Source organism: Harpia harpyja, chromosome 2, assembly GCF_026419915.1.
Source record: "Harpia harpyja isolate bHarHar1 chromosome 2, bHarHar1 primary haplotype, whole genome shotgun sequence".
Lineage (NCBI taxonomy): Eukaryota > Metazoa > Chordata > Aves > Accipitriformes > Accipitridae > Harpia > Harpia harpyja.
The window spans coordinates 63,449,039-63,475,008 of record NC_068941.1 but is presented as its reverse complement, the minus strand read 5'-3'; the positions used below and the strand labels follow the sequence as shown (position 1 = coordinate 63,475,008).

The following is a 25,970-nucleotide window of genomic DNA, read 5'->3' as shown; positions in this document are numbered from 1 at the left end:
AAAAAATTAATTTAACTTATTACCAGTCAAATCAGAGTAAGGTATTGAGAAATAAAGCCAAATCTTAAAACACCTTCCCCCAACCCCTCCCTTCTTCCCGGGCTTAACTTTACTCCTGAATTCTCTACCTCCTCCCCACCAGCACCACAGGGGGACAGGGAATGGGGGTTGCGGTCAGTTCATCCCACGTTGTCTCTGCCGCTCCTTCCTCCTCAGGGGCAGGACTCCGAACTCTTCCCCTGCTCCAGCGTGGGGTCCCTCCCACAAGAGACAGTTCTCCACAAACTGCTCCAGCGTGGGTCCCTTCCATGGGCTGCAGTCCTTCAGGCACAAACTGCTCCAGCGTGGGTCCCCCGCGGGGTCACAAGTCCTGCCAGAAAACCTGCTCCAGCGTGGGCTCCTCTCTCCACGGGTCCACAGGTCCTGCCAGGAGCCTGCTCCAGCACGGGTTTCCCACGGGGTCACAGCCTCCTTTGGGCATCCACCGGCTCTGGTGTGGGGTCTTCCTGGGGCTGCAGGTGGATATCTGCTCCACTGTGGACCTCCATGGGCTGCAGGGGGACAGCCTGCCTCGCCATGGTCTTCCCCATGGGCTGCAGGGGAATCTCTGCTCTGGCGCCGGGAGCACCTCCTCCCCCTCCTTCTTCACTGACCTTGGGGTCTGCAGAGTGGTTTCTCTCACATATTCTCACTCCTCTCTCTGGCTGCAGTTTCTGTGGAGCAGCAACTTTTCCCCCTTCTTAAATCTGTTATTCCAGAGGTGCTACCACCATTGCTGATGGGCTTGGCCTTGGCCAGCGGTGGGTCCATCTTGGAGCCGGCTGGCATTGGCTCCATTGGACATGGGGGAAGATTCTAGCAGCTTCTCACAGAAGCCAACCCTGTAGCCCCCCCACTACCAAAACCTTGCCACACAAACCCAATCCAGTATAGCCCAAAGTGTCCTTGCAGAGGGGGGCGTGTGTGGGTGCACGCGCGCGTATGTGTGTGCATATGCCAAGAAACTGAGCTCTGATTTCCTCTGGAAAAGGTGGACGCAGCTTCTTGCCCCTCTCAGTCCTCTTTTGGGCTCATCTTTGTCATTTATAATGTCATCTTCATGCTTATTTTTAGTTTCTAGCTCTTCTCTGTGGAACTGTTCTTACATTTTAATTAGCTAAATCAGGAGACTTGTAGCTGATTAATGTTTCCCCTCTGCAGCGGGACCATCTAGAGTAGGCATAAACCTTTCCATGCCTCATTTACTTCCAGTTCCTTTTCAAACAGACATGCACTGTTCTTGGACCTTCCTGTCTTTCCTCACCTGCTGTCAGTTTCTGTTGTACATCCACTGGATTAATTGTTGTTCCAGCTGTGCATTTGCATTTCATGATTTTATTCGTGCGGCCAGAAATTGTGTATGAAACCTTCCTACATCAGCAGTAATGACAGTGATACCCAGGTGACAGCTTTTGGCAGGTAGATTCTTACCTGAATTGTGTTAACAGTTTCAGTACTGCTCCCTGGTGAATAAGGGTGTTCGACAAACACATAAAAAGATTGACTTCCATAGCTGCAACGTTTGATGTTGAGTGAAATAAAATTACTATCCTTTTTCTTTTTTTTTTTTCTGTATAGATGAAAAAAACACTGAGTCAGGCTGTTATGAAATAGCTCTTCCTACTTCTTTCTGTACTGTACTTTATTCTATGGGTGAAATAAAAGTCAGTTTTGATGTGCTCCATCTATTATTCATCCCAAATGCTAATGGTTTGATTGTCATGATTTCCCTCTGTCCCAGCAGATCAAGATTAGAGATGATTTACTATGATTAGAGATAGTTTAAATGATTAGAAGTCACTACTGGCAAATTGCATCTGGTTTCTTCTGAGGTATGAGGGAAACACAGTGCCTTGTTCTAGTTTATGCATTTGCATAAATCATGATTGTCAACTGATGTCTTTATGATACACTTTTCAGAGTATGGGGGGTTAAAGTTTGCACACTGTCATACCAGTTTGCTGGGAGTAGTTCCTTCACATGAAGAAAACCAATGTGTTTATAATTAAGTGGGGGATTAGGTTTTAGGCTTTGTATTTGCACTTCAATTCAAAAAAAGTGTTGTTCTATCTAAGGCTGTGTGTCGCTATAACCAGCATTTGTGAAAGCTGGTGCATTCGCTAATCCCGTGGGAAAGTGCCAAACTTGTCAGTTTTTATAAATTGCTGTCTTTATGACAGGAAACTGGGAGGGGAAGGGTCTTGTATCTGAATGGAACAGCAAGGAGAAAATGGGGACGTAAGGACAGATGTGTCCCCAAGTCACTATTTCTCTAGGGTGGAAGCAATGCCCAGAGCAAGGGTCTTACTGAAAGATTGGATGCAAGCCATGAGAATTCTATAAGCATCCGGTAAATGTTTTGGCTGGGTGAGGAGAAGACCTCCTGGAGGACAATTCAAAACCAGGCAGACTTTTTTGGCTTTGTTTTGTTTCTGTTCAGTGCTCTCTAAACATAGCAACTATTTTTACATATTTGTTGGTGGTAATAAAAAGTATTCTTTACTTTTAACTGAACACGTCATCTGTTGAGAATGATTTGAGGATGAATGACAAGCCATTGTCAACATGGTAGTGAGTCACAAACAAGGGTTCAGTCATGCTTGTAGCATCCAGCACCCTCAGGCGAGACTGGGATTCCTAGACAGTTCCTAGATGGTCCATCCCTAAGCAGCACAGACTGACTTAAGAGCTCGTAATGCAGAATGTACCTCCTGGTCTAAGCATCCCTGACAGGACTGTGAGTAGGTGCCTAAACCTTAGCTTCCAATGAGTTTGTATTCATGCTCACAGTTGACTTCATGATGTGAAATATCATTTAATACGACCAGGAGTATTGTGGCGTGTGTCTGAAGGGCTGTTAACTCATGTGAATGCTTCCAATTGCCTTTGTTTATTCTATAGAGGTGATAGGTTAAAGGCCAAAAGTTGAAGCCCAGTACAAGATTTTTAACATGGTGCAAAAAAAAAGCAGTAAAAATACACCATTTGTCTAAATACAATAGTTTTAGAACTCAAAATGCTATAGGATAAAATTTTTAAAATATTCTGAAGAATATATTGTAGTTGTTGTTTTTGTTTTTTACTTCTACAAAACACCTCTGTTACAATATGTAATTGCACTGGCCAGAGCAAATACTTTGCTTTATGTGTTAAATAGCTCGATGAAATGGGAAGGAAGAAACTGGTTGGTGGACACGACTTAGTCCTTTGGCAAGGCCTGTAAAGCTCTGATGTTTCCTATGCAGCAGATGCTTTAACTGAATGTTATAAATTGCTCTTGTAAAGCACATCTTCTAATAGATGTCACTTTTTGTTTCCCCCTACTCTTTTGCAGCAAGTGACAGGCAGAAGTTTTGGTGAGAGAGATTTTCGTTCTGGATTAGAAAACGGCATTCTTCTGTGTGAGTAAGTAACACTTATAGTTTCAAGCCTTGAATACAATCTTGACTAAAGCTGAAATGAACTTTACCTAGTATGTCCAGTTGTTGGTTTCCTGTTACGAGTTTTGATACTGTGCACACTGGTATTTCACTGCAGCATCGTTTCAGTGCCAAAGCTATTGTTATAGTGAGGATTGAAATGTGGCTTAAAGAAAACAGGTTTTGCAAAGTGCTTCCCTCACTCCACCCCAGCTCCTTAGTTGAATTATGTAAAGTAAAAATGGTGTTTGCTTTTTGGTTTCCTTTTATTTAAAGATGTTAACCACAGATTGGCAAATGGTGTTCCACACCTGCCTGCGGACATCTCTGCTACAGTGAGGCATTTTGGACCAATGCCAGGTCTGAACACTGTCAACAGTTAGCCATCTGTATACCATCAATACTCAGCTCCTTTTATAGTTTCTGGAAACGTTAGACATCCTCTAAATTTTACCTAAAGGTGTATTTGAATGATGTGTTTTGTAATTTTTGGACAAGAGATGCAAGTTAGCTGTTGCACGTTTCTCTCTGTGGCTTTAATTGCTAGTTTTTAGGCAGAGTATTCCAAAAGCATTTTGTGGGCTTAGATGCCAAAGCTGCTGACTTTTAAGAGAAATTTGGAAGTGTGCCCTAATACCTGTAGTTCTTTGAAAATCCCATGCAGGTTGTCAGGAGTTTGGGAGAATCCAGTGATCCGAATCACCTGTATGGACCGATTTCTTTTGCTGGGTGTGGAGGGCTGTCACTGAAGTTGGTAAAAGCTGTCTTTGCACACCAGAAGGATGAAGCTTGTGCAGAACTGAATGCATATTGAAATTTATAAACGAGATCTCCTGAGATGTTTAGCTGGACCATTGCAGCTACTGGTTAAGTTTTATTCTATGAATGAAAGGTACTGGAACTTGGAAACCGTTTTCAGTGGTAGAGTTGAGCTAATATCCTGTAACTCAACTCTAGGTAGCTTACGATAGCTTTGAAACCTACTTGTGTAAATACTGTTGTATAGCTCACTGGTGTCATTAATCAGACAGCTTGAACTTTAGCTGTTAAAGGGGAAAAAAATATAAAGGAAATGATATGATCTAGTTTGATTGTAGTTGCATGTCTTTGCTGAGGAGTGGCTTTGGGAGGAGGGAAGTAGTTGTTATTGTTGATCAAAAGTTGTGGAACTCGGAAGGAGCATGTAGTTTACCTCTTTGTATTTAAGGGTTGCCTCTTGCACAAGATCTCTCCTCTGTGTGGTCAAGGGAAGTGCTGTGTGCTGAATCACTTCACATTGCTCTTTAAATGTTCAGGTTGAATTGTGTTGCATGAAAAGCAAGGGATGTGTATTTCAAGATTAGATTGTAATCTTATCTGCAAGTAAGCAGAGGTAGTCTGATTTAACTGTTGTAAATCTTTAAGGTGGAATGCTTAACTAACTAATGTTTTGTTAATGAAACAAATAAGTATGTATTTCTTAGAAGCTTCTGAGCTCCACTAATAAGCAGGTCAAGGGACAACTCTTGGTTATACTACTAAATTGTTCTGTGATGTTGGGCAAATTGCTTGTCCTTGTTTACCACCTGTGGATCAGTGCAAATCAGCCCAAAGGGATGTGTCTCCTCAACCTCAGATCTGAGAGGCCATGATGTTTGTATTGCATCCTGCTCCTAGCAGCTGTGGTTAGTGGGTAAAATTCTATTAGGCTACAGAGCATTAACCAGAGAGCTACCAATTTGGCATTCAAGTTTGGCTTTCTGATGACGAACAAATTATAAGGCCAACAATAAAAGTGTGCTCCTCATTGGTTCCAAGTCTGCTGTAAAATACAGAACTCAACAGAAATTTGGGGTGTAATACTGAGAACTTTTAATGTCTCTTCAAAAAGTATAGGCTTTGGCAAGTGAAGCCCTAAGAGTTAATTTTTTATCTATTGCTCAGTGAAGAAGTGCTAGTAAAGCTGCTACAGGCAATATTGTCTTTCTAGACAGGAGTTTTCTGGTTTATCAGAGACCTACATGTGTACCTCATGAACAAAATCTGGTGGTATTCAAGCTTTCTCTTAACCTCCTTTCAATCTGCTGTGCTTTCATTGCAGCTGACCTCAAGAAGTAGATGAAAACCTGATCTCATAGTCTCTGATAAGCTTCAGGGGATAAGAAAGAAATTAGAGCTGTCTTAGGTTTCTGAAGATGGATGAATTCACTGCCTTTGGTCTGGTTTATCTGATTTGTTGAAAATTTAGGGAAAAGCTAAACTTGCCTCAGTTTATCTCCACAGGACAGTACTCACTGCTAGTGTCATTAACTGGCAACTCGTAGCCAGACACTTGCGTGGGTGATGTCTGTGCGAGTGTGGAGTGGTGCTCACTTCCATGTGGCTGTTTCAGTGTTTTCCTTGCCTGGTTTATTTTGTGATGAGGACTGAAAGCAAGCTCGGGTTCTGAAGGGATCCCAGTAGCTAGAGGACTGGAAACTGATGTCAGGAGTGGGGACACAGTATGCCTTGAATGTCCTAAACATGTCTCAGGCTACCTTTGGACTTTGCAGGTGTTTTGCAGAAGGGAAGGGGGGTAGCCACCATGCCAGAGTCCATTCCCCAAACAGTCAGACTAGCCATGTGCAAAATGGCGCAGGGGGAGTCTTTGTCTATGTGTTGAGCAGGATTGTTGGAGCCTTACACACAGTAAAGCCAGGCTTCCGTCCGGGTGATCCCAATGTCTATGGCCTACACAGCCTGCAAACTCCGGCAGGCATCGCTACACTGGTTATAAATGATTCATTCACATCTAGCAACTATCCGTTCATTTTAATAAATGAAAACTAATACAACTGCGTGATGGCAAAAGCTTGGACTCTTGGAGTGGAAGTGTTATGGACCACCAGCCTGACTAGCGGAGCAGCCCTGCACATGTGTGCTAGCCACAGGCACCCACAAGCCTTGTACCTGCCTCTCTGGTAGTGTTTACACTGCAGCTGACATCTCAATCTGGCCTCATTATGACATTTTCATAGCTTGACGCACTCAGCTCGGGAGCTGAGGAGCATATTTAAACAATGCAGGGTGCCATAAAGCGGCAAGCTGACAGATGAGGGTAACACAAGCCCTTCCTTCTTTCTGGATATTTGAAAGCCCACTTATGCAGTTGTCCTGACAGTCCTGGCTCTAATTGTTCACCCAGCTGTGCTGAGAAGCCAGTGACTGCGACTTCTGTTTGTCTGAAATGAGTTCATGGCTTTTTAACATAGCTGTCTGACGTCAGTGCAGATGGTGATTTCAGCAAGGGACATCATAGCTAGGCGGAGGCAATTCTTGCTCTATTCTTGCTTTGTGTATTAAATTCTCATATACAAAGACTGAGGAGTTGCCTGGCTATGCTTCTGCATGGGTGGGCAAATATGCCCTCCTGGGGGCATGGTGGAAAGCTCTATGAGGGAGGCATACAACACCAGTAGCAGGAAATATCACTAGAAATTCCCAGTTTCCACTTCAGCATATGTTCGGGTTTGTGTTTTGTTTTGTTTTTTTTTTCTGTTAGATAGCTTTAACATTTAGGTTTGACCCAGATATCATAAGAAGCTAGAGGATTAATCAGGAATAAATTAGATCTGGTTGTTGCAATGCTTAGATGTTCTATTCTATGGATTCAGGCATCTGAATGAAGGTTGATTGCAAAAGAAAAAGTATATGCTGTCTCTATCTGCCTGCCCCACTGATTTGGGTAATTCTCTTGCTTTTCTGAAACAGCAAATAAGGAAGTTGAAGTTGCTTTTATTTCTAACCATGCAACAATTGCTATTAATAAGTTTAAAAATTACTACATGAAGACAGAAATGCATACATCTTCCTGCAACCTTGCCCAGTTGTTACTGCTTTAATATTCTTGCAAGTGTGTTTTTAAGGTGAGCGGTTCCTTTCCATTCTCCTTGCCATCCACCTCCCCTTGCCCAGCTCTGCTGCTGCAGGATTCCTTCTTTCACATTCGGCATTCAGCAGTTAGAGAGGTCTCTGTGAGGATGTGAGACTTGGAAAATCCCAGTTATTTACGTGCTTTGATGTGAATATGCAAGGGTGATATATATCCAGTGTATCTGTAAGCATTTCTGACATGCAATTGGGATCATATTTTCTCTCAAACTTTCTCTGGAATCAAGCAGTACTAGGAGTCCAGCTACCCTGAAAGTTTGTATTAGTTGTAATGAGATTCTAAAGTCAAGAATAGGACCAAACCATAAAAAGAGTAGCAACAACAATTGGGACATGAATCCTGGGCAAAGGACCTTAAACAATTAACTCAAACCAAATCCAGATTTAAATATCAGCAGAAACGATTTGGCTTTGCAGTGGAGTCCAACAGCATCATGATTGTTTGTAATACCTTGAGTTCTGTACGTAGAACAGTTTAGCTGCATGTCTGTTTTATGTATGTATGTAAATCAATTTATAGCAGTAAATGCAGGCATAATAAATCTTTGATTTTCCTCAAGCATGAAAGTTCTAACGAATATTTAACTCCATACCTTGAGAAGTCAAGGCATAAACATATAAAAGTGAAAGAGGAATAATTGTATGTGGTTGAAGATGGATGTCACTTGCATATACAGTTCTGGATACCAACTTATGAGCATTTTCCCAAACTTCTTTTTGTTTCTTAGAGACACTTATTTTGTATATTAGCACATGGTGTTATGTAGCTTAGTAAGGTGTGCAGAAACTATGCTTATTGTTTGAAACCAGGATTCTTTGACTCTGTAACTTTTTCATTATGTTTTGAAAGAGCAGATATGGAGGTATTTTATTGCTCTTAAGTAATCTTGGTAAAATTGCGTATGTACAGTGAATTAAGGAAAAAGCTTTACACTTTTTCTTGTGTAGGACAATATCTAGGAAAGGCAGTTCCCTTCAGCTGTGCATGTTAGGCATGTATGCCTTTTAAAAGTACAAGAAAGTTTTTAGGTTTTAGTTTCAAATAAAAAAAAAAAGTTAGTCATGCACATAGATTATTTTAATAGTATTTAAAGTGAAGTGTGGCTATAAATCTGAGTGAGCTGAAAGTGATTGTGATCAAGAATAACTTAATGGAATTTATCATTTACTCTCTCCTGAGAATAATTTTTTTCTATAAATAAGAAATCTCCTTAGCTTGTGTTCTTCATGTCACTGGGGATGAATGAGCTGCTGCTTCTCAGAGAGCAGTCTTTCTTTGGGCTTGCATCATGGTTGTAGTGCATCTGACCAAGCTTTGGGCCGACATGAATGCTGTTTTCAGCAAGGGCTGGATATGTGCCAGATCAGTGCAAGTGTAATGCTATGGAATAGTAAAACTTTGTCCTCTGAGTCAGTGGTACCGTTAGGTATGGAGAACAGTCTTCACTGTATATATGGTGTTTCAGTTGTGTGGCTGTTTAAAAATCAAGTTCTTCTTGCAAGTTAATGTCACTTACGTAAAATTGCTGTGCCATTTATGGAGACCTGGTAGGGGAAAACAAATACTGCGTCATCTTTGTAGATTGTAGGATTTTGCATATACGTTATGATACTTGTCTGTCAGTGGTATAGGCCTGGCATCAGTTCAGCACTTGGCTGTGTAGTGTACAGTGCAGACACTCTTGTCTTGCCAGATACCTCACTGGAGAAGTTAGTGGATGCCCAGCCCTTACGATTAATTAGGCTTTTGCTTGAATTTCCTATTCCTGGAAACTAAGAAGGTATTTGAGTTTCATAGGCATACTTGAAGTGTTGAATGTGACCCATGCCTTGAGGTGAGTGGGGATTGGTGTTCTCCTGTGGTTTTCAGGCTCTGCGTTGTAAAGCCAAAACATTATCAGCATCATGGATTTGGCATGTCTCCAGTTTAGAGAGACGGGCCCCAAGGCTCATTAAGCATTAAGATTTAGGTTCATGTGAGGACATTTGAAACAGTTTTATATGAATCCAGAGTTTTTAATCTTTAAGTTTTATTGCCGTGTTACAATGAAGAGTTATTTATTAGTACGATTTAGGTGAGGGGTCAAAGGTAACATAAACCGTAATGCTCAGCTGTGTGCATGAGAAGAGGAGAATAGCCATTGAGGGGCATACTTGAGTACAGCCAGAATGGCCTGTCTTTGTATTTATGTTTAAAAAAAAAAAAAAGGCATCTCAGTAGAATAAATAGTAGAGTTTTTTCAGTGGAGCTTGGTAATTGACAGTGCAACAGACTGTGGAACACTGACCCATTCAAATGGAGTGTTGCTCAAGTGCAAAGCAAGGTAATCCTGAGAGAGGTTTCAGCTTTCCAGGAGTGTATGTTTAAGAAATTATATTGGATACATACTTTGGGCAATTATCCATGGCCATTGCTACTGAGTGTAAAACTGTGTGTGAATTGTAAATCTGTAGGTGCATGGGATGCTTTTCATGTCAGTTGTGGTGGTAGGTTCTGTATAAATAGCTTGTGAAGCTATTTATATACAGTCTTCCCTGTTGCCTTTCTTGAGCTGTTTTGCAAGGCCTCTATCTTGTTCATATTTTTAGTCTTTGGCAGAGCAAGACCCATACTATCCTGTGTTTGGCATACTCGTTTTCTCAATGCTACCTATTTGCATAGTTCTTTATTCACCGGACTGGACTGTGAGCCCTTTATAGGACAAAGTCAGTTCTGTCCTGCTTGTTAAAAAAGCACCTTGTTCATCTGATCCTAAATAAATAATGTCAGGGGCATCATTAGCAATCACTCAAGAATGTTTTCCCAAAAATATTTTTGTGACCTCAAGAACATCTCTATATTTTGAAACTTCTTTACCACTTCCTTTGCAACAAAATATTTTGACTTTTCATTGTCTGCTGTTTCAATGTGATTTGTTCATCTTTAAGACTAATAGTGATTTTTCTCTCCATTTCAACTATTTGGGGGCATTTTGGAGCTGCCGCTAGAGCATGAGTTTAAAATATGTGGATACTGAAGCTGTCTGGGCTAATAATTATCAAGTGCTGAAAGGCTGCTTGTTAGAATGTAAACCTGTAAAACTTAATTTAAAAAGAGAAATGTCTCCATGAAGGTTTACTGTGGATAGAATTTCCTGAACTCTCAAATATGAAATACCCTTTTACTTTAAGATCAGGTCATTAGTCAGCTTTTCTTTTTAGGAATATGATCTGTTATTTGAGCAAAGAACTCTGTTGGATACCTGTCCCTCCAGGCTGGACTGATCTGTGAACACACATCACTTCAACCTTTCTTTTTTCTTTTCTGAGGCTTACTCTCTGAAAGTGCTTTTTCATTTCCTCTTAGAAACAAGGTCTTTCTGGAGGCTGGGTTTTGGCAGCCATCCTCTGAATATTTTCTTAACTGATGCTTTCTTGCAAGACAACTGCTCATGAAATTCTTGGTACTTTTCATTAGATCTTTTATCAGCTGTTGCCTGAAATGCCTTCTCTTCCTGGCAGAAGTTTTTCAAATTCTTAACTGGTGATAAACAACTCCAGGAAGGTCTAATAGGTTAATCACATGGTGGCTAGTACTGATTGCAGTTTGTCTGTCCTGCTGTGGAGATACCTTATCTCCTGGAATGCCAAGCCTTGGGGACAGCACCGAACACAGCAATTGATTCTTCCCATACCTCTCAGATCTTGCTTTTATTGGGGGGAAGGAAATGACCTAGCTTATCCCTATGAGTGGGGATGGAGCGGTTTTCTACTTCCATCATGCACTGTCATTTCCATAAGGTAAGACAGCTCTAAGGTTTTAGCTTCTATGCAGTGTCTTACTGTGCTTCATTTAACAGCTAATGACCGAAGAGTCCGAGCCAGCACCTGGCACAGGGGAAAGGGAGGATGGGTGTGTGGATGTTGGACTGAAAGTGGCAGGAGGACTTTGAGAAGTGAAGAACAGAGGATTGTCCTGACTCAGGACAGGTGTGTAAATGCTAGGGGTGGTGGGCAGAAATCACAGCTGAGAGCCTTGAAGGGTCTGGAGAATAGGTCAGGTGTGTGTATAGAGACTCAGGTTTTGTGGATGGAGCCTGAAGAGGCTTGGTTTTATCCTGGTTTGGGTTATTGTCTTTTGGGTGTTCGGTGGGATTGTTGGGGTTTTTTTGCCTTCATCGTATTTTGTTTGATTTCTTTTAAGAACTATTTTATCTGTATTTCTTTTTGTCATGTCTTTGCTCCTTTTACTGTTAGAAGTTCCTTGAAATTTCATTATTGTATCTTCCTTCTAGTCATGTCAGAGAAACACTGGTTATATCAGGTACCAGAAAGCCTCAATAGGAGAAGTATGCCATACAAAATTTTCAGAGATAACTGTGAGGTTGGACAACAGATGCTGGAATTGTTCCCCTGTCCATAGATGCCTACAGTGCAGGTATCTAGACTTGCTGTGCAGCTAAGTGCAGAAAAGTAGCTGCTTCTGGTTACAGTCATGTTGAGTGCCTGATGTCTGACTTTTCTGCTGTCTGCAGTGCAGTAGGCAGGACAGTACTCTGCCATGTACTGGTTGCCAGTGTTTCTGAATGGTTAACCAGTGGGGTTTTTTTACAAAATCTTTTTTTGAGTGGCACAGAAAAATAACAAGTGTTTATTAACAGGTCAACACACACTATTATGGTCAGGTTTAGGGCTGGGAGAGTGACAAAGCCCAGAGCTATAGCTGTAATGGGGCTGGAAAAGGGGCCAGTGTAGTGGGGGCTGGAGGAAGATTTAGGCTGCAAATGTTCTCTCCTCTGTGAACTTGGGTGCTGGGGTCATGTCTGAGTGTCTTCACCTCAGAATGAGCCAAGGATTAGGATTAGAGTTAGTGTTAGGATTAGGATTGGGGGACGGACAAAGGCTAGAGCTGCAGATGCAGTGGGGCTGCCAGAGGAAGGTGTGCGCTGCAAGTGTTCTCCCCTGCAAGCTCTTTAATCCGAGACATGGCTGGGGATGGGAGGCCCAGGGCAGCCAAGTCCTTTGGTTAGGGTTGGCAGGGCAAGGAAGTGTGGGACTGCAGTTGTAGGGGGCTGCCAGGGGAAGGTGTGGGTTGGTGTTTTCTCCCCTACAGACTCTTTTGCCTGGGCCCTGGCTGAGGGCTTTGCGCCAGGTCCCCGGTGTGAAATGGCTAGGGTTTTTGTTTGCCACGTATTTCAACAGAAACCTAGCGGAGCTGATAAAACTTTACATAGCAAGACAAATGCTCTATATGAGTCTAAATAGGCACAGAAAACTTAGTTTGTGTGTATTGACCTATGTAGGAAGAGGTGTATTCAGTGGCTTTTTCGAGAAGCAGGGACAGATAGTAACTGTGTGAGTGAAGGCAACCATTGAGGTACTCTGCATAAACAGTACAGCTTTTCTGCCAGGTTGGTGGCAGAGCAAGCTCAAGCCACTCGATATTTTGGCATCTGGACTGTTGCTCTAGATGAGGCAATAATTCAGAAGCAGCCAGTCTGCTCTGGAAGAAATCTCTCTTTGGCACATTCTGCAGTGAGCAAGTCCTGGGGATTTTGGTGCTGGACTGTTTAGAGATGTTTCCAACAGGAGGTAAACATTTTAATAATAGAGACCTTTCTTCCTCAGGCTTTTCTATCTTGCCCCATCCCGTTTCCTCCCTCTTCAGACTCCAAACGGTGATCTGAAATGTTGTTTATTCCCTGCTCCTTTCCTTCCTCTCATTTTATCCTTCTCCCTTATTTCACAGGGAAGCCTGTACAAGCCATTTCGAGGATTTATTTAGAATGGGCTTTGGCACTTTGGTTTCCATTAAGACCTCTTTATTTTACTTTCTATTATTGTCTATGGCTTTTGATCTGCACCTGCAATATTCGTTATGATGCCTGATGTATTCATGTTTGAGTAATAAAGAAAATGAGATGCCTTAGTTAATATATCCTTTTCTCTCTGTGACAGAGTAGGCAGATCGACAACTGAAATCACAACAGAGCTACAGTATTTGGAAAAAAGTGCTCTGACAAAAAAAAAAAAAACACAACAAAAAAACCAACAAAACCCCCCACCTTAAATTGCCTGTTGCAGCAGTTAAATGGAAAATAATATTTTTTTAAGGTTGCTGCTGTGCAAGGCTGAAAGATAGGTTAGTGACTCTTGGGGGAAGAAGTAGTAGTGTTTGTTTTCTATCTGTGAAATAAAATTATGGTTATAGAAAGGGAGATGTGCATTTTTTTTCTTGCTATTCTGTGCATCTAGGGGGAAAAAGTGAATTGTTTGTATATAAAAGTATGTTCTTTCATAATTTGTTTTTAGGGCATGATAGTGTTAGATTCTACTGTAAGCAGAAGGCAGGAATAGTACAGCAACCTGTATGAGCTTGGGTTACAGAGTTTTTAACTGCAAGAAGATCAAGAAAATACCCCCAACTCCCAAAAATGTCATTCACATTGGGTTTGTTGCCACTCCTGATTATGGTGGTGCTGGAGATGTTGGGATTCCAAGTGTGTAATAACACAAGTACAACTTAGAACAGGTCAGATAGGAGCTTTATTAACTGTGATCATAGAGAACATTTAGAATAGCATCTCCCCTGTTCTCTCCAAGTGATTGCACAGACCCAACCAATATACTATTTCTGGGGAAAAAAGAAAGAGGTGCGGAAAAGCAATCATTTCAATGTTAACAAAGCCAGGTATCCACCCCTGGGAAGGATGGACTCCTTAATGAGCTTGCTAACTGCCACAGTCCTAAGAAGGAATCAAACAGTAAATAACGTGACAGTATGGAGAGATGGCTCTCTGTGGAGCCTATAGGAGTGACACACCCCATGTTATCTTAGCTCAGAAGTAGGGAGCTGGAAACAATCCCAGACTTAGCTTTTAGTTGAAAGGAATATTTTTTTAGTTTGGATAAACTTCCTAGCCAGACCTCTCAAAAATTAAATATTAGTAAATTTTACCACCATGGTAGGCTGCCGGAAGAGTCGGTTCTTGAATGGAGACGGTGTCAGCACAAAGTGAGATTCCTCTCTTCCATAGTGGCTGTTCTCATTTTTAAAGAGTTTTAAATTATCATAGACATCTTTGTTTCTCTTCAAAGATCTTGAATTTGAAGTGGGTGTCTTGACCTGATGATTTTCTTCCCAATGGATGGGACTGGTTGAATTTTCCTGCGGATAAAAGGCATAAGGGTTTTCTCTTGGTGGAAGGGTGGTAAAGAAACAGTGGTTGTTGCAACAGGATTTTATAATTAAAATTCCCCACTTTTAGAGGCTTGATCATTTTTTGGAATATTCTAACAATCAGCCATGTCAGCACTTCTCATAGCATGTCCATGGGTGGTGGGGAACTTTCGTGGGGGGGTTGCTAATCTTTGGACAATGAACAGTGTTCAACCATGGTATCACTGGCCTAATGATGTTTTCATGGTGCGGTGGGTTTTTTTGGGCTCCTTTTTATTTGTCTTCTCACATTTTTGTTTTATGGGGACCTCCATTCTCCACAACATATGCAAGGATGGCATTTAATTTCAAGTACAGATGCAGAAAAATAAGACAGGCCACCCATACAGTGTATGTCCTTTCTCACTTTCCTGCAGTGCAGTAACTGCCAGACTGTTCTTCCCAAGCTGTGGTGATACCCGGATGGGTTTCTGCTCTCACGCCCTTCCAGGCAAGACTTGCCTTTAGGCAATGGAGGCAGACTAATGTGATAAAATTCACCCAGAGCCTGTCAAGACTGACGTGATCTAGATCAATTTAGGATGTAAAATAAATATTGCCGAGGTACCGTGCTGTGGATATTTTTCCTTCTAGTCTTTCTTCATTTCAGTTGTGGAACTTTGGGTACATGTGTGTTTTCAGGAGGGGAGAAAAGGGAGACTCTTCCAGCCATACTGAAATTCTTATGTGCCAGGGACAAGTGTTTGATAATTTGGATTTTGTGACTTACTACTCACAAATACTCCTTTCTCGTAACAGGTTGCTGAATGCAATAAAGCCGGGATTGGTAAAAAAGATCAATAGACTACCGACCCCCATTGCAGGTTTGGTGAGTATGTCAAATGGAGAAAAATCTTTCAGTGCTGCTTTTTGCACCTTGATTTTATGACTGTGTGATTCAGATAGCAATTATTTTTGTAATTTGAACTCTTCTAAGGTACTAAACTCAGATAGTCCTTCTGAAATCTGAACTCTCTGTGTAGTCACCTTAAGACCTTCCAGTCCTTTTTTCAGAAGTGGGCAGTATTCAAGAGGCAGAGTATATTTTTAGAGGAAGAATATCTTCTTGGTTATATGTCATCTTCCAGTTGTGGTGCTAGCTTTAGAAAGACTGGAATGTATGCATTAGAAGCCATCACCACAAAAAGATAGTTTTTGGAAAGAAAGAAAACTGTACTTGTATATTTTGTCTCATTTTCTCTTTCCCCCAAATACCACAGTCTGCAGATAACATTCATTGTGGGACTACCTAGGGAACTGTTTCATGTTGACTTTAAGGGCAGAGTAAAAGTTGGCCATAATCTGTTGTAAGTGAGGAAGACCACAGAGGACGTGCTGACAGCCTGTGGGCTCTCAGGAGTGCTGGGTGCTCAGGAGGTCACCTCAAGGGGTGGCACAGTCCTGTGCCTGCTGTTGGGGAAGAAAGTGGAGGTATGAATGGGTGTTGGGTCTAACAGGACTAGCCACAGAGAAATATGGCTGTATTGATTTTATGTTGACATGTGGCTGGGAATAAAAGGGCCCCTGAGCATGTGGAAGGTGGCCATCCTTGATTTAGACTAATGATTTACTTACATACGTGGTTCCTTTCTGTTCTGGCACTACTCACATTGTAGTTCAGTTGTGCAAGATTCAGAACATGTTACCTGTTGATAGCTGAGGTTAACGTTACTTTATGTAAACCACATTTAAAAGTTTCAGTGTATTAGAAATAATGTTACACTGATTTTTAAATTGGTTCTATAATGTTATCACATAGCCTTTGAGGCTGGGTCCTTCAGCCTGTAGATTGACAGGCATATTTCTCCATGAATACTGTCTAGTTTTAGGATTTGTGATCCCCACCACCCTTTCTCTAAAGTTTCCTTGTGTGCCTTTCTTTTGCCTCTAAAAACCATCTAGTTTTATTCCTATGCAGTCTTATTTGAAAGGAATATTTGATATAAACAGCTGCAAAAGATACCAGTAGTGCAGTTTTCTTTTCCTTGGCTCCCTTTCAGGAAAGACTCAATTTTTGTTATGACTGTTTTAAGAGGGTGATATTGAATTACATTGGTTTTTTTCTTATTCATATGTAAAATCCCAAAGGTAAGGTGGTTGTGGTAGGAGGGACATAGAAAAAGTTGTTATGTGTGTGTATTTTTCTCATTCCTTGAGATAAATCTCTCTTGCAAGATGTATATCTTCAAAGCATTACCAAAAAAGCAGTTTTCAGGCTGTTAATGATACAGTAGATCTTTTCTGTGTTGGGAAGTGACTTTTTTACCTCTGTACCTGTGTCCTCTACTTACCTTTAGTAATTACTTTTCTAAATATTTTTCCTAATACATAATTAGGCTATTTAAAAAGTTCACTGGTGCTTCTAGCTTCTTGAACATTACCAATGGGTGTTTTTATCTACTGTTCTGTGAATAAATTGCTGCAAACAAAGCAAGCCATCCAAATGTCCCCTTGCTTTCGAAGGTGTCTAGTTCCATACCTGCTGACTTCTGTTGCCAGTGGTAAGTGGCTGTTTTAAGGATTGCATGTGAATTTATATGATCAAGTGTTCTAGTCCGTTATGCTTATTTATGAGGTATTCAAATTTTAAAGTACAGACATCAGGAGTATGTTTGAGTGCAGTGAGTATCTTTTTGTTTTCTCTTACCTGTACCATGTCCATGTGTCTGAAAAAAAATTGAAGTATTGACACCATAGTCCAGAAACAGTTACACCTCCTAGTTAGTTGACCACATATGAGGGACATTACTGTATTTATTGCCAATTTTTCTTTATTGTCTTAGCTTCGGTTGGCTTGACATAGTATATAGTTACTTCTTTCCAGTTATTTCACCCGAGGGAGTGTGATTTCCTCCAGTACACGTAGAAACACTGTGAAAGGTTCAGTACCTTTTCTGCCTTGTGTGAGAGATGTGCTTTTGAACTCCTAGATACTGCTTCTACCTAAAAAGTGTAACTTAATCATTCTAACAGAATTAATTAATTTCTTCCTGATAGTTGATAGAATAAGTATTTAGTTCACTAGTAGAGACAATAGGTAGGTTTTCTTTTTTACAGAGTTGGAGCTAAAACTTACGAGTAATTGTGAAGTACTCAAAGTGCCTTTTGTTTCATCTTTAACCTCCAGAGACACAAACAGTCATATATTAAGTAGCTCTACAAAATGTCTACTTGAGTCTAATTCTCCAGATGATACTTTGTGTTTCTCCTTTGTTATTGTAAGGACAAATGAAGAAGTATGCTTTATTGAAGTAAAGTAACAGTAAACTTGAAGCCTGTATCGGAGACATGCTGAGATGTTAATCTGGGAGTATTATCAGGTGTAAAAATTTTGCCTGTATTTCATGTTTGAGTGACTTCTCATAACACTACAGTGAAGTATCATATATAACTAGTGTTGACAGACTGAATTCTTCAAACTTTTCCTGGTGTTTAAAGCTAAATGAATCTGCAGTTACTCTGAAATTCTTACCAGTGACTTCCTCATGTAGTGTAAGAGGGAATGGCTTATTTGCAGACCTTTTGTGTACCAGAACACCAATCATATAAGCAAAATTTATTGGTTATAGTGTTGTAGTGTTAAAGTTAGGACTTGAGGATCTGCACACCACCGTACTAAGCACAGGCCATATAAATACACAAAGGTGATCTTTGTCTAGTTACAATTTTAAGTCAGGATGTGGATTGTATGCAGCATTACATATAGAATTACATATGTTCAGCTTGGCAGGCTTGTTTGTAATTTGCTTTGATCTCCAGAAGTGCCGACTGCTTCTGTTATCACAGCAGAAATGATACATTGCTTTAATGAAATAAAATGTGGGACCAACAGTTTGGTATTCAGACTTACTTACAGTGAGTACTAAATTTGATGAAATGCTTTCTCATTCCTGTTCAGTATTCATTAATCTAGAAAGCTAATGCTCCCACCAAAAAGAAAATTCGCAAAACATCCAAAGAACGTATTAAACTTAGGGAGGAATAACAGGCTTTGCTGAAAGAGCCGTGTTGCCAGAAGAAATTTTCTCTTGTGAGAAATTGAAACTGAACATCTTTGTTTTAAGACTGTCAGCTTTCCAGAAGCATCATTTAATGTATTTAATTGCGCAAGGCTGGAAAAGTATTTTGGCTGAATTATTAATTAAAAGACCATCTGAAGCTGCAGAAGTCTTACAAAGATGGATTGTTAGAGTACAATGAATATAATTAATGTAGAAATGATTTTTACAAAACCAGCAGTTTTTTCAGTGAGTTGCTGTTGGTTTCTTTCATTTTCTATGACGTTCATAGTGGGCACAACTAATTTTTAAGGTTTCTACTAATTGCAATTTTGTACAACTATGCCCTATTATATATTTAATTCTATAGAAATAAAAAATTTCCAGCATCATCGTAGGTAAGCTTTGCTTTATAATGCTAACTGCTGTATGTTGACTATCTTTTTCCCTAAAAAAAGTCTAGTTTTTGTTTCCTGTCCCTGAATAATGTCACTCTGAGAAAAGAAAAGGTTTCTGCCTTATCTTTTGTTTGACAGGGTTTAGGAGAGTTTGTAGCATTACTTCAGTTCCGTGAACAATCCCCACAGGAGCTCAGACACTTACTTCAGAGGCTGTGTGAAAGAATCTCACATATAATAGTAGGAAGTAGTCAAGACAAAGTTGGAGGGCTGAACTTTAGCTGGATCTTGGCTCACATTTCAGAACTACTGAATAAAAATCTGTTTACTGTGGCATCCAGTTTTCTGCTTATGTACAGTCTTCAACTTTGTGACATTTGTATGATTTAGCAGTGGAAAAAAATAGCTCTGCAAAAGTCACCTGGTTGCATGGTTATTGCACCAAGATGAACAGAACTGTGACGTGCTGTTTGAAAAAGCTTGTTCCTTTGAAAACAAGGGGGTTTTTTTCTGTGATTATTTTCCTAGGAAGTTTCTCTTGGCAAAGTGTTCTCTGGGAACTTGCTGTGAACCTTATTAAGAATAGCTACCTGTCTGCTGGTGCTGGTAATTTGCTTTTATGCTGTACTGTTGCATAAATTCCAGGTTTGGGGGTTTTTTATATCATATGATGTTCCAAAGAAATTTCAGCATTGTATTAGCTTTCAGGAGTTTATGCTGCTAAGTAAGTTTAGCAAATTAGAACTTTTTTCTTTATGCAGATATGAACCTGAAAATAAAATTACAATACCCAAATATAGTGTAGTGTGTTTTACAGAATTAAAAATAATTAGAGAAGATAAAGAAACACATGGAACTTTAACTGATGCGCATTATTTTTATCACTCTTTCTACTCATACTTCAGTGTTACTATTTTTTTTTTCCTTAAAAAAATTATCTTTTCATTCTTCCTTTTAATTTCTCACTCTCCCTTTCATTATTTGTAGTACTTTCTGGAAAGAGCCTACTCCTATTGTAATATCTAGATTCTTAATACATGATAATTTCTGTTGCCTTATTTTGTCCTTCTTGCTGCTGGACAAATTCATTTGCAAGCACAATTGTATCCATAAAAAAGTCTTGCTGTGTAAGTTGCGGTACATGTGAAATAAACAGAAGCAAAATTTCCTGTCTAAAAACAGTAAATTCTTGGCACTCACATCCTGAAAACGTTTTTGTGAATGCTGATGGAAAGCAAAGTGTCAACATCATAGCAAAATGCTGTGCAAACCATTCTGCCATGTTTTCTGTGGCTCTTCCTTGCGAAATCGGCTTTTCTACACCTCCTGTGCCTGCTTTCAGTTCTGATATCTAAATATTTGACTAAAATAATACTTAAGGTCTGGCCAGCGGTTTGGAGCAGCACTGTGTGCTTTGGCTCATTACATAGTGTAATATATATTGAATCCCTTCACTAAAACAATAGTATCCTTTAAAAAAAAATATTGTTTGTATCGTTGTGTCCTTGTATGCTTGTGGTGTTTGGTTTTTTTTACCCCCTAAGCTTTCTAGACTCTGCCTTCAAATTAATTTTTCATTTAGATTTTCCTGCCTATTTGTTTAGGTGTCATCTGAGCTGGATAGGGCTACCTTATAAAATTCCTGTTTAATGAATTTAGCTGTATCCGTACTCACAAACATTTCTAAGTTTCATGAGGAACACAAAAGTAAACTAACAGGTGTTTCTTAACTAGGCTGTTTGTAAACAGAGTCTGTGTAGAACAGTCTATGCTTTAGTTAATTCATCGCAGAAGAGGAAACGGCCATCAGTTGAAATTTGGCAGGAAGCATAGAGGAAGCAGCATTAGTGGAGGAAAAAATGAGATGCAAACCAATAAAAACTAAAACTTTATAGTGAAATTCACCTTTTTTTTTTTTTTTGACTGGATTGAAGGTTTTTATTGCTTCCAATTAACCATGCAAATGCTGTCTAGAAAGCATTGCTGTCCTCCCATTTAGAGAAAAACTAGTGAGTCAAATGCAAAACACAGTGCTGGCATCTCATTTTAGTATTTTATTGGTTGAAATGGATGTGCGTGCTCTGGCGTTGGGTTTGGCTCCAAAACTCTCATACTTTTGATGCTGGAAACTAATCATCAGTCTGACAGTAGTATATGTGGTGGAGACGTATTCCACTGCTGCACTTGGGTTCAGCCTGTGTTGCCCAGGCTTCCAAGTTTGAACTTTAACCTGATATATGGATATAAGAGAAGCTGAAATAAAAGACATGCACTATCAAAAAAAATCAAAGGCAGGTAAATGACCCCACCTTGTTTTATTTGCTTTTGATGGTCTGAGCTGTGTTTAGCTATGAAGCGCACCCTCAGAGAAGTGAGTTCAGCCAGCTCCTAGTAGTCTTCATGTGCACCATCCCACTCTGGCTCATGAGCTGTCCTTAACATCCATGAGTGGTCCCTTCTGTCCTCAGCTACCAGCTGGAGTGTTGCGTTTATGATGACTGGAGGTGAAACTTGAAGCAAGTGACACCTTGTTTGCTTCCGAATTGGCCATTACTGATCCCTCCCAGGTTTCTGTGTGCTTCCTGCACCACTGGCACCAGCCAGCACTCAGCCAGGGCTTCTGCAGACTAACCTCACTGCTGGTCTTAAAGTCCCTTCTTCTTCTGGATGCTTTGTTGGCTGCAGTGCTTACAGTGCACTCAGTAAGCTAAGCTAAGCTGTTTGTTGGCTGGGACCACTACTCGTCATGCTAAGGATACTGTCCCTTTCTGCCAGTGTCCAGGAATTTGTCCCTTGTTATAAGCTGAAGTCTCTTATTTAGCAGCCAGAGCGCCCTGAACAGTTTCCTTGTTGGGTCAGGATGGCACCAGCCAGGATGAGTAAAGGTTTGTAGGACACCCGTGAAGGACAGCTGTGAAGCATAGCTGCTGTGGACAGATGCAAACTTTGTCAAGTTGTTGAGATCTGTTCCCAAACTAGACTGGTTAGGATTCAAAGGTGCAGCAGTTTCACGGTCAGCTCAAGCCATGCCCTGAGCCGGCTGAGCTCTGTCACTGAGAATGTCATGACTTGGTTTGGCCAAATGCTAATAATACGTGTAAGCTCTCTGTGGCAAGGATCATCTGCTAGTCTGTTTCTGTCTAACACCTCACCCCATGAGTCCTGCTCTGTGGCCAGGACTCCTAGACAGTATGTTAATACAAACAATAAATAACACTTACAAAAATATCACAGGCATTCCTGTGTCATTCACAGTCTGTTTTTAGACTGCTCTCCCAACTTAAGTCTTCATCCATGGCTTTAATCAATAGGTTTATAATTAGCTTTATTCACATGGAATAATTTAAAATGTTAATACGCAAATTCAGAGGTGAGGGGAACCTTTTCTGTGTTAAAACCAAGGGAGGATGGTCACTGCAGAGGATCTCCTTTTTGATTTTTTTTGTTTTGTTTTACACAGACACAGTTTTGTTGCCCAGCCTTGAGAAGGGAAAGCCAACTACCATGCTTTAGAAAAAAGCGCCTGATTAAAAGCAAAGAGTCTACCTGTTCTGGGGCTGTCCAGTGACTTCACATAGATGTTATTTATAAAACTATATAAATAAAGGCCTAGTGTAATGATTGTTTACTTTTTTTTTTGGACATAGGTTTAATAAAGTGAAGGATTCCAGGGATAACATTTGAAAATGGCAAAAAGAAAAGCATTGCTGCTGCTGCTGCTGAAGCCCTAATACTAGGCAGCTGAAATGTGAACTTGCCCTTATCATGGCATTAACCTTTACTATAAATGACAGAGTCTTTCCTCAGGTTGGAGAGGGCAGCTGGCTTCCAGGAGGAGCTCATTTTGTACCCGTGGAAAATGCAGGTTGCCCACTGGATTAATTTTTAGATTTGCTTTCAGGTCCTAAAGCGTCTTTCTGCAAGTTCAGCCATGACTTGCATTACGTTGGTTTACTGACTCTGGTTGAGTGAGTATTTTGGAAATGGCAAACTTTTGAGGAATAATCTCTAAGTATCTGTAAGTATCAGAAAAAATGGCAGTTCAACAAACAAAATGCCATTTGCTATGTAGCTTAGGGCTGCACTAAATGAAGTCAAGAATCCAGTGCCTTCCTTGAGCTGTTGTCTTAGAAACGAAAGGCCTCCTGAGCAGAATGACTTAAACTCTTCAGGACAAATCCCACTGTTGAAGCTTATGACTGCTCTTAACTGGGCAAATACCATGTGCTCTGGAGGCATGTACCATCTTCAGGAGCTTTCAGTGGAGGAGTTGGATGTCTTGAGTCTGCGAATGTGTCACCCATGCCCTGTGATGACTGTGGCACTGTTGGAGTTGTATCCAGGCACCTGCAATCTTTGGGTAACTTCTGTTGCAAAATCCATTAGTTTCCTAATGAGGTCATAAAAAGCAGCACTGAGCTGGTGTGCTGCATGTGTTTAGGCTAGCACACATAAAATAAGCAGAGCTACAACTATCCATGTCTTGAGGCTAAAAGAAGTATCAGCTTTTGTTCTTAACAAGAAAAACCAGACCTGAGGCTATGGTTGCTTTCAGCTGCTCTGAATTTGACTTTCTAACACCTTCTACCATGCCAGCACTAGCACTCAGATGGTTATTAGCTGTAGTGGGCAACTGGTCTGGCTGAAAAATACCCTTCTCCTTCATCTTACAGCATGTAACTGTGTGAGCAGGAGTGCCAGCAGGAGGGAACGAAGAGGCTTACCAAGTTGGGGAAGGAAGTGTCATTCTATCAGTTTAAAGTAGTTCTGAAACTGCGGCTAGGGAGTTTAAACTTAGATGCAATTCTTATGTTATTGGCCAAAATTGAAGGACATGGGAACCTAGGAAAGTATCGTCCTGAAATCCCCCATTTAAAGGTTGTCTGTGTTTAAAACTATACTTAGTAGTATTCTCACTCCCTAATTCTGGAAAGCCTCTCACAGATTGGAGTCTGTAGGTCTGCTCTATAAATACCGTCTCTGATCCTCAACTGTCTTTTTCAGTGACATGTAGCCTCTGCTGCAGGGAACAACTAGATGCCAGTATTTATCTGAGAGAGTGAGAGCTAAATTCAGTGGTAAATGGGGTTGACCAGAGTAAGAATATTTGCTGTACTTGCTGCTACCCTGCATTCTCACAGCGTCTGAGAGGCGGGTGCTGTTGCCCATAAAATCCACGTAATACAATCAGGAGAATGTTGATAACCGGGTAACAGTAGCACTGGAGATATGAAAGGGGAGGGTGCCTTCCCAACAGCTCTTAACCTGACCAGTCCCTGGGGAGGCGAGCGGGAAAAAAAGTTTCCACAGTGTGGTCAGACCAACAGATCTGCCACCTCAAAATGAGTCAGGGATGCTCAAGCTTCCTATTACCTTCTCCTCTTCTGAAAAGGGAGCAAGCATGAGTTAGTGACGGTCTGTTGTGACCCCGGCCCTTAGGCTGAAGATGGTGGCAAAAGAATGTTGTCTCTAATCCCCTTCCTGGCTGCGAATCAACTCTGTGAAGTCTGTTGCAGTTTATGTCTGCTAGCAACTGTTCGTACTGTTTCTACGCTGAAAACCTTTCCGGGCACTGTAAGTGGATTTCTGTCAGATGATGTGCATGTCGCTAGCAGGAGCCTACGTGCTGAATGCAGATGATGGAACACGTCTTGCTCCAAAGATCACATTGCAGTTGTTTCCCTGGCTTAAAGCAAACAAGCAAAAAGGCAAGCTAGTGGAAAACTAGCATCTTAAAGATCCGTGTGCAGTCATTTCTTTGGTTTAAGAGCCCAGTAAAATTCTGCAGTCTGGTGCTTGGTCAAGAGTTCATAGAGGCTGGAGTACCTGACACTGAAAGTCCCCTTGCCTTCTGCATTCCTCAGTGCTCCTGGATTAAAGCCACTTGCTTCCTGCTTGGCACAGTACTTTCTAATTGTAAGGTGCTTCCTCTTAAATGTCCAGAGGTCTAATGATACTATTGTAAACCTGTTAAAATTAATACTGCAGAGGAAAGAGCTTAGTTAATTGCTTGTGCAAAAATACAGTGGTAGGCTGAACTATCTGACTGAGGGACATCAAAGCCATTCACTATTAACCTTTTGAAAGCTGAATAGCCTTGTCATAATATGTGGAAATCTGTCCCACAGCTTAGTAGGAGAATTATTCATTTCTAGACAAGCAATATAACTAACGGTCTAGAAAATTAATATTGCAGTACAGAGGCAATCCTCAGCTGTTTGAAGTGGTGTCCTTCTGTTAAAGTCCTTTTTATTGCCACTTCTTTGTTTGCTTCTGCCTCCTCATCTTCATGTGGGAAGCACTATTACTTAGATGGCGAATGTCTGTTTCTGTTTGGGGCAATGGTGTGCGCTGATTTATTACTGTGAAACATGTGAAAGGGAGTTCTCTTTTCAGACTTTTCAAGAGAGAGTATTGAACTTGCTAAATGTCCGCATGCATCCAAGTGTGTACTGAGTTCAACTGGGCTTTTTTCAGTCCATTCTGTATGCTCCTTCATCACCCCGGCTTTTCTCTTTGGATTGTACTAGTTCTCATGCACGACTTGGAATCAAGCTTGTGTTTCCCTATAAGGCCAATGGCAAACATTATGCTTTCCCCCTCTTCCCCTTTCTTTTCCTTTTTAGTGGTAATGTTCGTATTGTTTGCTCTGCTTCTACTGCAACAGCTAGAGAGACATTACTTGACTTGGTGTGTTGGAAAGTTGTATCCGTGTGTTGGGAGGCACGATGGACTGAGTGCTAGATGTGAGTCTCATCCTTGCACCTGTTGTGGGGCAACAAACTTCAGGCCTTAAACCGATAGCCTGGGCTGCTGGTGCTCTTGCTTCTGGCCTTTTATAACTGTTGGGTTGGCTGGGTGCTGTGTAGCTTGGCTGCACAGCCAACAAATCCCATGGGTGTTACCAAGCATTCCTGGATATTTCTAATACCTTCTCATAACAAAAGCTGCCTCATTGCTGTTGTCCTTTGAATACCGTTTCTAGTTTGGTTGGAAGGAGGCTTGCTGT

General features: G+C 40.9%; 1 protein-coding gene across 6 annotated transcripts in view; it reads left to right on the top strand.

Moving 5' to 3' along the window:
- The window catches only part of LIMCH1 (LIM and calponin homology domains 1), a 181,726-nt gene that overhangs the window by 63,940 nt on the left and 91,816 nt on the right, over nt 1–25,970 (top strand). For 4 of the 6 annotated variants that reach the window (XM_052780170.1, XM_052780171.1, XM_052780172.1 and 1 more), the window contains exons 2-3: nt 3,374–3,444; nt 15,325–15,394. In XM_052780170.1, the coding sequence (XP_052636130.1) occupies nt 3,374–3,444; nt 15,325–15,394 (141 nt within the window). Of the gene's footprint in view, nt 1–3,373; nt 3,445–11,128; nt 11,148–15,324; nt 15,395–25,970 lie in introns of those variants that run through there. The other 2 variants (XM_052780177.1, XM_052780178.1) reach the window with 2 other exon arrangements.